Below are 15,637 nucleotides of genomic sequence, written 5' to 3'. Positions count from 1 at the left end.
AGTTTTACTACTTTTGTTGCCAGAATATTTTTCTGGATTTCTACATGAGTTTCTGCTTGTAATAAATTCTATTGTACATTTCATATCGTTCAGAGGCCCAAATTATTATCGAAGAAAAAATTAGGTAGGTTGTTCATCTGGGAATTAATAATTGACGTAAGACCGTCATCATTAAGATAGTCAGAAATCAAGTCATCATTCATGAAAAAATCGTTTGTATTAACGGATGGGTGTAACAAATTTGATAAGTCTGGACTCATATTGTTTGAAACCCCGTAATTTTGGCCGTTGTTCCGCTCTTTTCCAGTTGAATTTTGGTTATCAAAAGATTCGCCGCTATTATGAGACGCAACCGTATGGCTGTTGTCATATTTTTTCTTTGATGGGAATGGAGACGTTCCACAAAATGCCACAATCCCTTGAGTGCCAAATGATGAACTTTTCAATGATGATGCAAATTGAGAGATAAAATCGCCAGTCCCTTTAAAGATATCAGGGAATTGTCTCTCCGTGCTCTCTAAATGCTCTCTCAACAGCGCATTGTTCGCTAAAACCAGTATGCCCGTCTTAGTCTCAAAAACTCTTATCACAATCTTTAATAATACTTTAATGATTAAATCAGCAATTGCATCTTTAGATTGGTATACTTTAAATCTGCTAAATCCCTCTACGGGCCAGGTCTTCTTATGAGAGAAGAAATTCATACAACTGTCTGCTAAGAGCTTGATATCATCATAAGTCCCTGGCTCCGTAGGATGGTTAATACAAGCCGCCAGCAAACTCATGAATGCCGCAGAAGGAAAGAAGACAACCCAATTATAAAACGAAAGGCCGGTACTTTCACGTGGCATATTCGTAGTTATGGCAAGAATTGTTCTAGCACTGTCAAGAAATAAATTTCTAAATGAGAGACTTCTTTCATTGTTTTGTTCACTATCAGGCATACCAATCAAAAATGGAATTCTGTTTATAACCATTAAGTGCGAAAAATATGTGAAATGCATACATAAAATATTCTTTGTATGTCGGGCATCAGATGAATGATATACATTACGAAACTCGGGATCATTATAGAATCTAGGTTTCAATATTGGATCCATCAGCTCCGCTAATTTGAATGTCTCCATATTAAGCGCATCCAATGTCAACAGTAAACTTTCAAACGACTCTGTCTCGGCGGATGCAACAAATAGACTGTTGTAACTTTTAGCTCTAATTCTTGTCAACAACAAAAAATTATAATAGAAAAGAGCATTGAACTTTTCAGCTTGATCAAAATCATTAAGCTTTTGATCATTCCTAGAATTGTAGGTTCTTGCGTTAGCAAAGAGAAAATCTTTTTCTAAATTAATGCTAATATCTAATCCATTTATAAGGGGAGGTTTTCCACTTCTAAAACAAATTTCCATGTCAAAACAGTAGCAGCACCACCATATCATTTTTCTTGTTTTAGCTTCTTGAGCTGATAAATTTGCATATGATTCTTCTCGATGTAATCCAATTTCTTGTGCAAACCTGATCGCAACAGAAATAAGCATATAACTCACATGAGATATGATGTAACTGGATTCAATATAAGTGACTAATAAAATGATCGCCTGAATCGTTTCTATACCGTCATTTATAACCAGAATCCTATGATAATAAAATACACAGTTATCAAATAACTCCTCCTGGAGCACCGTCAATTGGTCATTGTTCATGGACTGAATGCTTATTGGGGTATTAGCCGAACAGCTTGAAGCAGGCGACATATTCGGGTCCGAAGTGTCTTCATCGATTTTACGCGATATACATAAACAAATTACCATACTCATGATTATTAATTCCGAACATTTGAACTTTCTGCGTTTCTTTCCATCGATTCCATAGTATATCTCAAATAAACTCCTTACCCAATCGATATCACATATAAAATTCGTCGCAGCATAAAGATCATAATAATTATCTAATAAATCAAATACTAAGCGATAATCTTTAGGAAAGGGAGCTTCCAATAGTTTCTTCTTCTTTGCGGCATCTATTAAAGGTGGATCAACCCATTTCAGTATGAATGATTTCGTCTTCATATAAAATACAAATGGTAAATTTCGGATCGGATTGATTAAGCGCGAGTCTTCCGGTCCCAAAGCACTTTCAATCCAACCTAAGCTCTTATCTGAAAAAAGGCAAATAACTGAATGAGTACCAAAAAACTGCTCTAATCGCTGGGGGGTGTACTTCCATTTCTTATTACTCTTGTCTCTATCCGTATTATCTGAGTTACGCCCTTGTTCCTCTTCATCGCCTTCAGTAGCCATTTCTTCATTGCCATCTTCAATGGAAGTCGAATCTTCTTCATCTGCTTCGTCTTCTTCGTCTTCTTCATCTTTCTCGTCATCATCATCTTGTCTTCCCTCCGTTTCTCCGCTATGGCTTATTCGTTTCTCATGAGGACTAGTTATATTCCCACTTCCTGGTTCAAGCTTCTCCGCAAGGTTTAAGATAACATTTTCAAGTTTGGATAACCTCGTATTGAGAATCTCTATCGTCTTGGAGTTGGACGCATTCTTAGAAATCCTTGGGGATTTAGCTCTTTTTTCTTGTCTTTCCTTATAATTGCATCCAGATCCGTTTGACTGTTGACAATTTCCACACGGATACTGACCATCACATTTAATCTTTTTACGTCGACAGCTATCACAAGCCACCCTTATTCTCTTCTTGGGCTTTTCACCCTTTGAACTATTAGAATACATTATCCTGGGCCTTCTGGTTTCAAAAGAAGAAATTAAATTTCACTAATGAAAGCCAATGCGCAGTGAAATATTAATAATTAATTATTCAAGATTTTAATACGACGTGTTTTGTCTTTTTGACTTCGTGACTGGTTAAAATACTGGTTACTAAGGTAGCGTTTAATTGTCATTTAACTAGACTATTGATTCTTATCATATGTAATATATATACCGAGAATTGGATAGTGCGGATGACTTCCTTACCGGGTAGACTAATTTTCAATCGTACAAGAGCAGAGTTATGGCCGGCCACAACATGATTCGCTATGATTCAAAATATTATCCAACGACGATCTTCTATAATTCAGAGTCTTAGGGCAATTCAGCTTAGATGAGTGTGATTTTACAAAATCGTTATTTTGCTTCGCACAACTATCGTTAAACGAATAAACTAAAGGATCAAAAAATTGTGTAAGCTTAAGTATTTGGTTGTTCTCATCTAATATGTGATCTGCGTTTTCATTAAAAAGTTCTGGGTAAATTAATTTACACTGTTCAAAATGTTCAGCTAGCCCATCATCTTCAGCAAAATAATTGCGACCACTTTCGAAACTGACAACATTAACCACTAGTCGCAAAAGAATTCTGATTATGAAGTCTGCCGCAGTAGCTTTCAGATCATGTTTTCTTCTGTTTGCCCATTCTTTGGCCAGAGAATTTGATTTGTGAGAAAAGAATTTTCTAGATGCCTTTATTAATAAAAGGCAATCATTATGAGTTTTAGAATCAGCAGGGAAACTAAGACAATGGATAACCAAAGATGAAAATGATAAAAATGGATGAAGTAATAAACCATTAAAAAAGGAAGGTGATGAAGAAGTTTTATCTAGCGGTAGAATTATTTTCAATACTGTTCTTGCAGCATCCAACCCTAAATTCCCAAGAGAAAATCCGACAGAATCATTTTCATAAGAATCAATCAAGAATGGGATCCGATTAATTGTAACTAAATGTGAAAAGAATGAAAGCTGAAGATATAATGTATGCTCCTTGTAAATATTACATTCACCGTCGTATAAAGATTGAAACTTTGCATTTTTGCGTGAGTCGCTCCTTCGATCATAATGTAATGTTGGTCGCACTTCAGGTTCCATCATCAGAGCCATTCTAAACATGTCATCATTAATGGATTGCAATGTCTGGAAGACTTTTTCCTTGCTGCATAGGATATCTTTTTGGGCCTTAACACTGAACAATGACTCATAACTTCTTACCCTAATTCGATTTAATATTAGAAAAAAATAACCATAGTAAGCTTGAAGGCCTTTCAGCTGGCATTCACTAACCATGCACTCATTGCTTATGGTATTCATAAACGGGTCCATTGGCACGGAAAAAATATACGAATCATTCTCCGTTAAGGTGGAGACACTGTAATTGTTAATCAACGGTGGCTTGCCACACCTGTAGCTGAATTCTATGTCTGAATAATGACAAAAGTTCCAAAGCCGTCTGCGCAACGCTACTTCTTTTTCAGGGCAATCTTGGAAGCTTTCACATCGATGTAATCCCATCTCCTGTGCGTATCTTATGGCCACCGATGATAGCATATAAATAATTCGGAAATCAGAAATGTGACTAAGCTCCATATAAAGCACCAACAAGAATATTGCTTGGACTGATTCTATTCCTTCATTTATCACCAGGATTTTGTCGTAGAAGAATACGGCATTATTGAAAAACATGGTCTTAAGGTCATACAAATGTCCTTCAGAAAACGAATCTGCTTCCAAACCTTCCGGGTCTACGTCCTTGTGATTTTGAACATCAATAAGGCATAATGCTAGCGAAACATTCATGATCAATAGTTCGGAAAATTTAAGTTTATCGCTACTTTCAAAACTTTGGTTATAATATCTCACGAATATCTCCCGAATATACGATAAATCGCATATATATGTGGCGAAATGGATATTTTCATAGTATGCTTCCAAGAGCTGGAAGACCACTGGGCTATCTGGAATGGGAGTGTGACTCATTTGGTGGCCCTGGTTGGCATTAAGCCACATTTCCGTCAGAGAATTTAACACATCGCCAAACACCATTGGCATGTTTCTAATGAGCGTAACCAACTCTTCATCCTTGTTTCCTAATGCCTGTTCCATCCACGAGATGCTGGCCTTGGAAAAAATGCAAAATATCGAGTACGATTTAAAACACTGGGTTAAGGTCGATTTCGCAGCTTCCGTACACGAACTCCGTCCTGTCTCATTCACAGAACTCGTCTCCGACGAAAAAGACCCATTTTCTTCCAGCCTACGTCCATTTGATACTCCAAATCCCTTATTCATCTCCTCCTCTTTTCCCTCACTGTTTCCCACGCCTTCATTTCTCGTCTCTTCAAATTTGCTGGCGATCTTCGCCAACAACGACTCTATACTAGCCACCCGTTTGTACAACAGCTGCACTGTTTTTGCATTGGAAATATTTTTTGTTGATGTCTTCTTTTCTTCTACTCGCTTAGGATACGTGCAATTCTCTCTGCCACCATTTACACAATTTGAGCATGGTTTGACTCCGTTACACTTAATTTTTCTTCTTCTACAGAACTCGCATGCAACTTTAGTTCTCCCTTTCAGTATCCCTTTCGTTTGACCACATTCTTCCTTCCTGAATTCATCCAAGCTATTATTCATAACTCTATAGATCAAAGGCTGGATGACTGAATTCAATTTTCTTTCCCATTCGTGATAAACCCATATTATTTATTCATCGGCACATATGACAACAACTCTTATCCGTCTCCGGATGGTCTCACCAATTTTTTACGCGAGATTTTTTGATGTTTTCACGTGTGTTATCATGTGCAAACGGTTCCAAAAAACGGTCGTGTCTCTGGATCAATAATTTCGTATGAAAAATGTTCAAACCTATGTCAACATTATGTCCAGAATATCAAGTCAGTTTACAGCAAGAAAGTGAAGTAGAGGACATGGTTGTTAAACGTGGCCCTATCCTTGCAAACAAGGAAGATTCTAATTTCAATGAAGCATTGAAGCTATATGAAAGTAAGCAATATAAAAAGGCGTTGAAGCTCGTTGAACAAACGTTGAAGAAAAACTCGAATCATGCGGAGTCGTTAGGGTTAAAAGGGTGTATTTATCACTTCAATGGTAACAAGACGGAGGCCGAACAGTATATTGTGAAGGCTGTCAGCAAGGCCCCAGAGAACTATCTTGTTGATCATCTTGCGGGAATCTACTACAGGGCAGTCGATAACCACAGAGAAGCCGCAAAGTGGTTCAAGGCAGCAATTGATAACGGGTCGCCGAATAAGCAGATCTTGAGAGATTTGTCGGTAATGCAGGTACAGATCAGAGACTTTAAGAATTTGAAGGAGTCGAGACAGGCGTATTTGGAGAGCCAACCGGGATACAGGGCTAATTGGACGGGGGTGGCCGTTGCGCTCCACTTGAACAAGAATTATGCGGGAGCGGTATCGACTTTGTCGAAGATTGAAGGTATCATCAAGGAACACTTGCAAGAATCCGATATGTACGAACACTCGGAATGTGTCTTGTACAAGAACTCGATTATTGGCGAATCGGGCAACTTTGAGAAGGCATTGGAGATATTGGATAAGGACGAAAATGAAATCAAAGATAAGCTCTCTTTCATGGAATATCGTGCCAAGTACTTGGTTCTCTTGAATAGAAAAAAAGAAGCTTCCGTTATCTATCGTCAATTATTACAACGTAACCCAGACAATGTTGAATATTACATTCTATTAGAGACTGCATTGGGAACAAGCGGTCAGTCTCCTGATATTAGATTGAAGTTATACGAAAAACTCGCCAAGTTTTACCCTCGTTCGGACCCACCTAAGTTTCTACCATTAACATTCTTGCCTGCTTCTCATCCTAGCTTTGTAGTCAAGGCAAAGGAATATATTTTGACTCAGTTGCAAAGAGGTGTCCCAGCTACCTTTGTTAACGTTAAACCTTTGTATAAGAACAAGGAAAAATTGGCTGTCATTCAAGAATTCGTTCTCGATTTTTTCCAAAATGAGGCACCAAAATTGATTCCAACCATTACGGTTTGGACCATGTACTTCTTGGCGCAGCATTATTTGTATTTAAATGATTTGCTTTCGGCGGAAAAGTATATCGATCAAGCCTTGGTCCATTCTCCAACTTTGGTTGAATTATACATTGTTAAAGGCCGTGTTTTGAAGCACTTAAGAAGATTTGAAGAGGCCAGTGACGTTATGGAAGAAGGTCGTAAATTGGACTTACAAGATCGTTTTATCAACTCGAAAGCCACCAAATATTTATTAAGAGCAAACAAAGTAGACGAAGCTATTAGCTGCATCTCATTATTCACCAAGCTTGATGAAGATGCTGTTAACGGTTGTAAAGATTTACATTTAATGCAAGTAAATTGGGTTTTAACTGAAAGCGCAGAAGCTTATTCTAGGTTATATCATCAATACGAAGCTCAATTAGCTAAGATCGATAAGTCAGATACTGACGAAGAAACGTTAGCTGCTGAATCAGAACTAATTGATAAGATTGAATTATATAAAGGTTTGGCTTTAAAGAGATATCGTGCAGTTATCAGGATCTTCAAGATATTTTACGCAGATCAATTTGATTTCCATTCATATTGCTTAAGACGTGGTACTCCAAGAGACTATATTGAAACATTGAAGTGGGAAGATAATATTCACTCTACCCCTATTTATTCTAGAGTTCTCAAAGGTTTGTCACAGATTTACTTCGAATTGTACCAGCAACAGCAAGACCAGAAGCTTCAGAACGGTCAAGATTCTAATGAGGATATTAAATTCAAGAAGAATAACAAGAAGCAGAAGAAAGCTAAGGCTCAAAATATGAAGAAAAAAGAAGATCTCATTTCAAGAGTTGAATCTGAAAAGAATGATAGAGATCCATTAGGGTCGCAATTGCTTCATGAGTTGTTAACTGATAGCAATGGTAAGCTTTTAGACAACTTATTCGAAATGGTGAAACCCTTAACTGAAGAGGCTAAGAATAATAGATTAACGTGGGAATTGGCTTTCGATTTATACTGTAAAGAAGGCAAGTATATTTTAGCTATGCAAGCAATTAAGAATTTGAATAAAATCCTAGATCCCTATAATGAGAAGAAATTAAGACAAATTGGAGAAATGGTTGTGAATTTGTCTCATGCGTCTACAGTCGATTCAACTGCCAATGCAGCAATTGCAAAAGTGGTGGGAAAAGGGTTGAGCTCTGCATTCCCAGAATTCTCTGAATTGGATAAAGAAGGATTTTTAAAAGTATATAGTAACTAAACATGTTATATAGCTATACATTAATAGACATGTTATTCCTTACGACCTTATCCAGCCGTCAACTTGGCTCCTAGCCACGCTTCCAGCTAGATTCAACGTTTGCTGGCCCATAGGAAAATAACTAACAGTATACCAAATTGCACTAATTAATTGTATCACCGCAAATATTATAGAAAGTAACGTACTTCTTAATGATAAACAACTTACCAAGGTTAATATGATACTGGTAACAAATACAATTGTGAAAATTATTCTAGTAGACAGAAATAAATGTTGCATGTACGCTTTAAACCCCTGTAGAACCCCGAAACTAACCAAGAAGAAAATAGACCCTAACGACCATAATAATGCAAACTTTCTTGGTTTTAAAGATAAAATTGGAAATAAAAATATGCAAATCAAGTAACATGACACTGAGCCTGCAAATGTTAATCCAAAGATCAACATTCTATCCCACCTAGACAATTCAAAATAGCCAGGTTCGGAAGTAACATAGTTTTCATCATCCTCAAGATAAACAGAATTATTCCTAAACGGATTAAGTTTACCTAATCTAGTCTTAAATGAATTCGGAGTGGAATTATTACTATTAGTTGCCGGTGCTGGTAAAGGGGCTCCATCATCATTTTGGGACAACGGCGAATAATTAGATTGATTCTTTTTGAATGACTTAAAGAAACTCATTCTCTAGTAGGTGTGTAGCTTATGTTATCTTTTACGTTAAGAATTCAATCTCTATCATATAGAACGGATTTGTTCGGTTGGAAAAAAGATCACTAACAAAATTGAGATTTCAGAACACAAATCATGAAGTGATACTATCAACAAATTCAACGAATATTTCTACTCAAATCATATAAAGTAACATGTCTGTTGCAACTCAGAATGAAAGAGAATTTGCTTCTAAGTTCTTACAACTCCTTGGTTTATCAGCAGACTCTAAGTCTGATCAATTTTATTCGACAGCAGATTATCATAAGTTGTCCTCTTTAGGTCCAACTTTACCTAAAGTTCAAGTTGCTTTACCAAAAGGCGAATCATCTCAAGCTAATACAACCGAAAATACCGCTGAAGTATCTTTGAAGTCTATTAAACCTCCATTCAAGTTTTCTACACAATTGACAAATGTACCTGTTTCTCACACAGTTTATAAGGTCAAATCTGATTTGATTGACTCATTGCCGTTATTAAAAGATGCTAATATAAAGCCTACTCATTTGAAGTTATTAGTAAAGGGTAAGGTCATCCCAGACACATCATCGTTGACTTCTTTAGTTAATGAAGATAAAACTATATCGTTCATGTGTATGGTAAGTCAGCCAACAACCGAATCAGATGTTACGGCAGATCCTACAGATGACAAGATTGATGAAGTTACGCCATCCAGTGTTAAATCTGACACATTAATCGTATCAGAAAGCACCTGGTCTAAGATATATGGGGTTTTGATAGAAGACCTTGGCAGCGAAGAACTGGCAAACCAAGCTTTAACGAAATTGAAAAGCGGATTTAATTGATATTAATATATTAATATAATAATATACGCTATACAAATACCGCAAATATAATTAGATAAACGTAATGTCATTGTCATGAATGACTCTCCGCTTGCAGCCTCATAAGATTGAATTGACATAAATCTCATGGTGATTAAATGAATTTTCTTAATTATCCACGAACCTTAATTTTGACCAGGTATTCTCTATTCTCATCGTATCCTAAAACCTATTTTTCTGGCTTAACCCATGAATTGTATTTCCTGACCACCAACTCATTTAAATGGTGTCCATCTGGTCTTCCTGTTCGTTGTTCATATAAATAATAAGAAGCAACACCGATGCTAACAGCAAATACTGGGTCTAACGCTCTCGATATTAAATAAGGATATTGCATTGCTTTTGGAACAATAATAGTACTACGAAAAGAACAGAGTAGGTTAGATCAAATCAATACTATATTTTTGTGGTCGTGTGAATACCATATTTCAGGCCTAATAACTATACTTCATTATAATAATGTACATTTATATAACTATTTAGATTTTCTGCTAAATTTTTTCTTCATTTTGTTACTAATATTCTTATTCCAAGTAACACCGCTCATAATTGATCTATTAAATCCATAAACATCGTGAATATCATTATCACCGTAGTCAAACGGAGTACCTGTGGAAATTAATACTTTCCTTTCTTCTTCGCTCATCTCTGCCGTAACACTGCTCTTCTTACTATTTAATTTTGCTCTCTGCTTGGAAACAAATTCCCTACATTTGTTAATCTCGTCCTGAGATAATGAGCCAAATCCATACCCACCAATTTTCTTGAAACAATTATCTATAAGTATATTTGAGTCAAGGATGGTTTTTGGAAAGTTTTGCATAAATTGAAACAATTCTATTTGTTCCATCTCAGAACCACCGCCTCCTTCTATCTTGGTGTTCTGAAAGTGAGGATTATCCAAACACATCTTACAAATAGTCAATGACATTCTGAATATGGTTTTGGACCCCTCGTACCACAAAATATCCCATACACGCAAGGTCGACTCTATTGGTAGTATGCCAACAAAAACTGACATGAACCATGAGGAAGTCACCAATGTCACAGGCGGTAATCTGGACAATATTTTATCTTCTGATAATGTCTCACCTTCAAAATTCTTTCCCAATATGGACCACAATTGCGGAATATACTCTTTTATGCAAAGCATCAAAACACCCTGATCAGTATGTACACCTTCTAAGTTCGCTGAGTGCACCTTTGGAATAATCCGTTCGGTCAAGATAACCAATAGCCAGAATGCCCGTTCTTCTTCCATGAAAAGTAACAATAACCCAGCCAAAAAGTTGAGAGATTGGCAGTATCCAATTTGCGGCTGGTAATGTGCAAATGCCACAAGAACTCGACGTAACGATTTTATCATATGTGTTTCGGTAGAGGTGTTATTGACAGACGTGCTAGAAGGGCGATTCCGTATCACGTCGTTAAAATAGATGTTGTCAGGAAATGTCCTATTTAAATCACGTTCAACAACTTCAATGTCTTTGTTATGTATATCTTTCGTATCGCGTACTATTTGTTCATAGACTCCTATATGCTTATTAAGCCTTTCATGTCCACCAGCATAAAAGAACCACGCATTACCTCTCCATTCCGCAGGTATACCTTTTCGAACCATTTTTTTAACCTTATCAGACTTTGGTGGAAAACGAGTGGGGCATGCTTCATCTGAGTCGAGTCCCAACCCGTTGCTTTTCATCAAAAAATGCCATTTTTTCTTTCTTTTAAGGGTGTATTGCGAGTAATCTCTAAACCACTGATCATATGCCTCTTTGGTTATATTGTGATGCGTCGACGCCTTCTTAAATCCGTATCTATCAAATTGTGAATGCAAAAGATCCTCTACATTAGCGTTTATAGTTGGCTTCACGTAGCTTTCACGGCATCCAATATCGTCGTCCTGTATCTCAATCGTATCGTCATTTACTGATTCCATCGTTTCATCCCCATTTGAATTAACCATGGTTCTATCTATGAATCCGTCATCTTTAACTTCTGGCGATCCGATATGTGGAGATTCCATTTCATAAATATCTAGAAGTGAATAATTGTTTGAATATGATGAGTCTGAGCGCTGATGATTTGCCTTAGGAGTTGACAATAAATCGTTTGTACCTTGTACTTTTACTGATGGATCCAACGTTGAAACATACTTTCTACCATTCTCACCAGCTGATACCATTTTCTTTCCTTATTGGTATCTATTCTGCTGCCCGTGATTTACTAATCACTAATTATAAACCTACCGTATGCTTGTAAACCAGTTTTATATGTTTATGGCCAGGTTGAGCTTGGGTCCATCTTTTGCCCTGACGACATTTACGGTCGCAATGTCGTCTTCAACAAAATGTCGCGGAATATATTTCTTCCCTAGACCAAATATAAGCCGAAGCATTATACAATCTTTCCTTTCAACTAGTTGAGCTACTGAATGGCATGTACTGGAGATCAGACGAATGGCAAGAGGAAATTTATCCGGCTTGTGAACAGCTATCTCTTCCAGAAGGTCTATTGATATCGCAGAACACAAGTTTTGGGTCCCAATTCATTAGTCGAAGCATTTTTCAACAGAAATGTTATAAACATTCTGTTCCTATGCTAAATACTAATAATGGATTGATGTTAAATAAGTTTGCAGGTCTTTTACCGATAGCTGAGCAAACATGGCATGATTTTACGGGCAATAGTTCTAAAGGATCGTTTGCGTACAGCGTGGTACCCGTTCTTTACTCGATATCGATTCTGGCGGTGATAACGTGGTTTTTGAACATATTTGTCATTACCAATTATACCATTAAGCCATCAATATTGTTGAGGGCTTCCACTACTTTGTCTTCTATATATTTGTTGATAACTGTCATTATGGCGATCATTGAGCTTCATAAACAGCAGAAACAGGGGTTCTTGCATGGAACTAAGCTCTTTGATTGTATAAATTCAAGCTTGGCACTTAATATCATAGACCTTATAGTTGTGTTTTTGCTACAGATCAATCAAGTGCAGATCATTATGCGTATCTTTCTGAGGCAAAAAGATAAGCGGTTGACATTCTTTGTTGGAATATTTGCATCTATCACATCACAAGTTTTGTGGGCGATAACTCGATTCCATTCATTTTCCGACGATAGTGAAGCTGGTGACATCCTACCTGCGTTTCAATATCTAGTGAGGATTGCTATGGGTGTTTGCTACGCTGCTTTAGTTTCTGTGTTTGTATTGATGAAAATCAATTATATAATAGCCAACAAGAAAATATGGCTTATAACATTACTAACAGTTATATTAATTTATGGGCCTGTTGCGTTTTTCATAGCGGATGTTTCGAATGCTTGGGTTTTTGAGTTATCTGAAATTTTCTCGGTTGTTACATACGATATTTGTGTTGTAATACCTTGGGAATGGTGTAATAAATACAATAGCATAATGAAGGCAAAAGAAAAGGAAGGTGTTCTAGGAAGAAAATTTTATGAAGACGAGTTATACGAGCTTGATAGGTTCGAGCTATTTGTTGATGAAGAAGATGAAGATCACGAAAATAATAATAATGAAAATGACGACGAAAGTGGCAATGAAAATGACAATGAAAGAGGAAATAATGATCACAATAATAGGCACGGACTCTCTCGAAATGGAGAAAATACTCATAAAGGGTACCGGCCTGTAAACTTCGATGGTAATGATAAAGGTTTCGGATCCATATTCGAAACGTATAGAAGAACAAAAGAAACATTTTTAAATATAACGGATCATGTCATTGCAAAAGGGTTGGCTATTCCTAGGTCAGCCAGTGTTTTCACAGGAACACCTGTTAGTGCACATAATGATGAAGTATTTCGTATGGATAATTTGAACCATAAACGTGATGATCCGGCGGATATGACTCTTGAGAATCAGGAGGACCATAGAAATACCAACCGCAATAACACTATTAGATTCGCTAGTAATAGTGACATACATAGAACCAACAATTCTACCGCGCAAAATAGGAGAGATGTATTTGTTTATTCAACAAGAGAGGTAATAATTGATGCATCCGATACTGAAACATAATATGAATAGTATATAATCTTTTTAGTTTAAACATATTTATTCAATCTTTTCATGTCCTTTTTTAGCAATTTTCAAGCAAAGCTCTTCGTATCCTGGGATATGAATATACTCTACATCACGCTCCGTCAACTTAGTGTACCCTGAATTATTCTTGACGAAGATATCTGGCTCCACAACACCAACAAAACATGTTTTAATGTTTGTTTCTAAAATCCTATCAACACATGGTAAGTTACCACTCAATCTCAAGGAGCATGGTTCCATAGTAGTATATATTTCGGTCCCAGCAGGAACTTCCCTTTTTCCAGTTTGTTCGAAATATTTTTCTAATGCACACTGCTCTGCGTGAGTATTACCAGGCAATTCACGAGAATGACCTGTTGCTAAGACTTCACCATTATTCACTAAAACTGCACCCACATTAAATTGTGTTTGCGTCTCACCACATTTATTGGCCATTTCTAATGCTAATTCCATGTATTTCCTATGAGGCAGAGTAGCCCATTCTGGGTATTCTGTTTTGTATGACCATGTTTTATCAGCTGCTTCATACTTATAAGCATGTAACCATAAATCTAAATCATTTGGACCTGGATCAGTATACAACTCGGCACTACAGATATCACATAGATGACCAGATAAAATTTCTCCATCTTCCTGAGGATGTATCCAAGTTGATGAAGCCTTATCCTTACCAATACGATCTAATTTACTTATTATGTCTGCATTCTCTCCTTCTCCATGTTTACCTAAATTTTTTCCCCAAACAGTTGCGTTAGAATACATTGGATCATTAGCAATCGCATGTCCAATATATTGCAAATGCACACGAATTTGATGAGTTCTTCCAGTAAATGGAAAGCATTTTACAATAGATGTATCTGATTCTGGATCATATGATATTCTTCTAAATACCGTCTTCGCTTCTTTTCCCTCGTCGAAATCAACTCTGTTCAATCCATGCTTAGGAGAAACGGTTTTTAATGGCTTATCTACCTCAACATCTCCGATATCAAACTTCCCAACCACTCGAGCAATATATTCCTTTTTAACTGTTCTATCTCTTATTTGTTGGACAAAGGCATCAGCACCTTTGGCATTCTTACCTAAGAACATTAAGCCACTTGTTAATCTGTCCAATCGATTACATGGGTGTACGACTTTTCCAAATTCGTGTTGAAAAATTTTTGTTATAGTATTATAACGATATCTTCCTGTAGGATGTACTGCAATTCCCGAAGGCTTGTCAATCGCTATAATATTCTCATCTTCATGCACAATTTTTATTCCACGAGAACTCACTGACGGCTCATGTCTATGACATCTATGACTAATTAAATCTCCATTCCTTACTATACTGTCTAAGTCAGCAGGTTTTTTATTCAAAGTAACCTGCCCAGCTGCAATCGTCTTCTTATAAAAATCAGCATCTCTATCTCTAAATTCTTTAACGAAGATATCAAGCAATTTCCTATCTCTCCATCTCATCTTACAGTACGTCAAATAAGTGAAAAAATACGGATTAACTCTTCGGAGTCTTCCGTCAATAGTATAACTTGCTCCTTCAGCTTCTTCTTCGTGAATGGTTTTGGTCTTAGATAACGTATTTGTATCATCATTCGATTCTTCTCCTCCGAGTTGTTGATATGCTGTTAGAGTTCTCTTGTCTATAGTTTGTCTTTTCATTCGAAATCCCAATGAATCTCTTAGTTTAGGTGTCAAAAGAGGATTAATCTCTGCTGGAGACGGTGACCTTTTTACACCTTTCGCTTCTTCTTTCGACATTTGACTTGAACTTTTATAGAAATAGCGGGAGAAATTATACTTAAAGTGTAATAATCTATTTCTATATATTACCATCAAAGCGTAATGAAGCTTTAATATATCTAAATGCAAATATGAAAAATCGGATTACATAAATTTTTCAGCGATAACCGAGACGGCTAAACTCGCATATATTCGACTAACTATGTACA

The 15,637-nt window shown here is 36.6% G+C and overlaps 9 protein-coding genes across 9 annotated transcripts; 3 read left to right on the top strand and 6 right to left on the bottom strand. All coding sequences in view use genetic code 12, as the record gives it.

The window, feature by feature from the left end:
- Positions 1-89: 89 nt before the first annotated feature.
- On the bottom strand, positions 90-2,738 carry DEHA2E11550g (DEHA2E11550p; the record flags this gene model as incomplete). The annotated part of the gene is made up of 1 exon (XM_459811.1): positions 90-2,738. One exon carries the CDS (start codon positions 2,736-2,738, stop codon positions 90-92), a length of 2,649 nt encoding a protein of 882 aa, XP_459811.2.
- A 278-nt stretch (positions 2,739-3,016) lies between these two features.
- Positions 3,017-5,413, bottom strand: DEHA2E11528g (DEHA2E11528p; the record flags this gene model as incomplete). The annotated part of the gene is made up of 1 exon (XM_459810.1): positions 3,017-5,413. One exon carries the CDS (start codon positions 5,411-5,413, stop codon positions 3,017-3,019), a length of 2,397 nt encoding a protein of 798 aa, XP_459810.2.
- A 224-nt stretch (positions 5,414-5,637) lies between these two features.
- Positions 5,638-8,052, top strand: DEHA2E11506g (DEHA2E11506p; the record flags this gene model as incomplete). The annotated part of the gene is made up of 1 exon (XM_459809.1): positions 5,638-8,052. One exon carries the CDS (start codon positions 5,638-5,640, stop codon positions 8,050-8,052), a length of 2,415 nt encoding a protein of 804 aa, XP_459809.1.
- Positions 8,053-8,091: 39 nt separating this feature from the next.
- On the bottom strand, positions 8,092-8,736 carry DEHA2E11484g (DEHA2E11484p; the record flags this gene model as incomplete). Its single annotated transcript, XM_459808.1, has 1 exon — positions 8,092-8,736. The coding sequence occupies one exon, from the start codon at positions 8,734-8,736 to the stop codon at positions 8,092-8,094; it is 645 nt and encodes a 214-aa protein (XP_459808.2).
- Positions 8,737-8,918: 182 nt separating this feature from the next.
- DEHA2E11462g (DEHA2E11462p) lies at positions 8,919-9,569 on the top strand (the record flags this gene model as incomplete). Its single annotated transcript, XM_459807.1, has 1 exon — positions 8,919-9,569. One exon carries the CDS (start codon positions 8,919-8,921, stop codon positions 9,567-9,569), a length of 651 nt encoding a protein of 216 aa, XP_459807.2.
- A 208-nt stretch (positions 9,570-9,777) lies between these two features.
- Positions 9,778-9,945, bottom strand: DEHA2E11440g (DEHA2E11440p; the record flags this gene model as incomplete). Its single annotated transcript, XM_459806.1, has 1 exon — positions 9,778-9,945. The coding sequence occupies one exon, from the start codon at positions 9,943-9,945 to the stop codon at positions 9,778-9,780; it is 168 nt and encodes a 55-aa protein (XP_459806.1).
- Positions 9,946-10,083: 138 nt separating this feature from the next.
- DEHA2E11418g (DEHA2E11418p) lies at positions 10,084-11,793 on the bottom strand (the record flags this gene model as incomplete). The annotated part of the gene is made up of 1 exon (XM_459805.2): positions 10,084-11,793. The coding sequence occupies one exon, from the start codon at positions 11,791-11,793 to the stop codon at positions 10,084-10,086; it is 1,710 nt and encodes a 569-aa protein (XP_459805.2).
- A 254-nt stretch (positions 11,794-12,047) lies between these two features.
- Positions 12,048-13,661, top strand: DEHA2E11396g (DEHA2E11396p; the record flags this gene model as incomplete). Its single annotated transcript, XM_459804.1, has 1 exon — positions 12,048-13,661. The coding sequence occupies one exon, from the start codon at positions 12,048-12,050 to the stop codon at positions 13,659-13,661; it is 1,614 nt and encodes a 537-aa protein (XP_459804.2).
- A 36-nt stretch (positions 13,662-13,697) lies between these two features.
- DEHA2E11374g (DEHA2E11374p) lies at positions 13,698-15,446 on the bottom strand (the record flags this gene model as incomplete). The annotated part of the gene is made up of 1 exon (XM_459803.2): positions 13,698-15,446. The coding sequence occupies one exon, from the start codon at positions 15,444-15,446 to the stop codon at positions 13,698-13,700; it is 1,749 nt and encodes a 582-aa protein (XP_459803.2).
- Between the last annotated feature and the right edge of the window lie 191 nt (positions 15,447-15,637).

Source organism: Debaryomyces hansenii (genome assembly GCF_000006445.2).
Source record: "Debaryomyces hansenii CBS767 chromosome E complete sequence".
Classification (NCBI taxonomy): Eukaryota; Fungi; Ascomycota; class Pichiomycetes; order Serinales; family Debaryomycetaceae; genus Debaryomyces; species Debaryomyces hansenii.
This window is presented reverse-complemented; position numbering and strand designations above follow the sequence as displayed.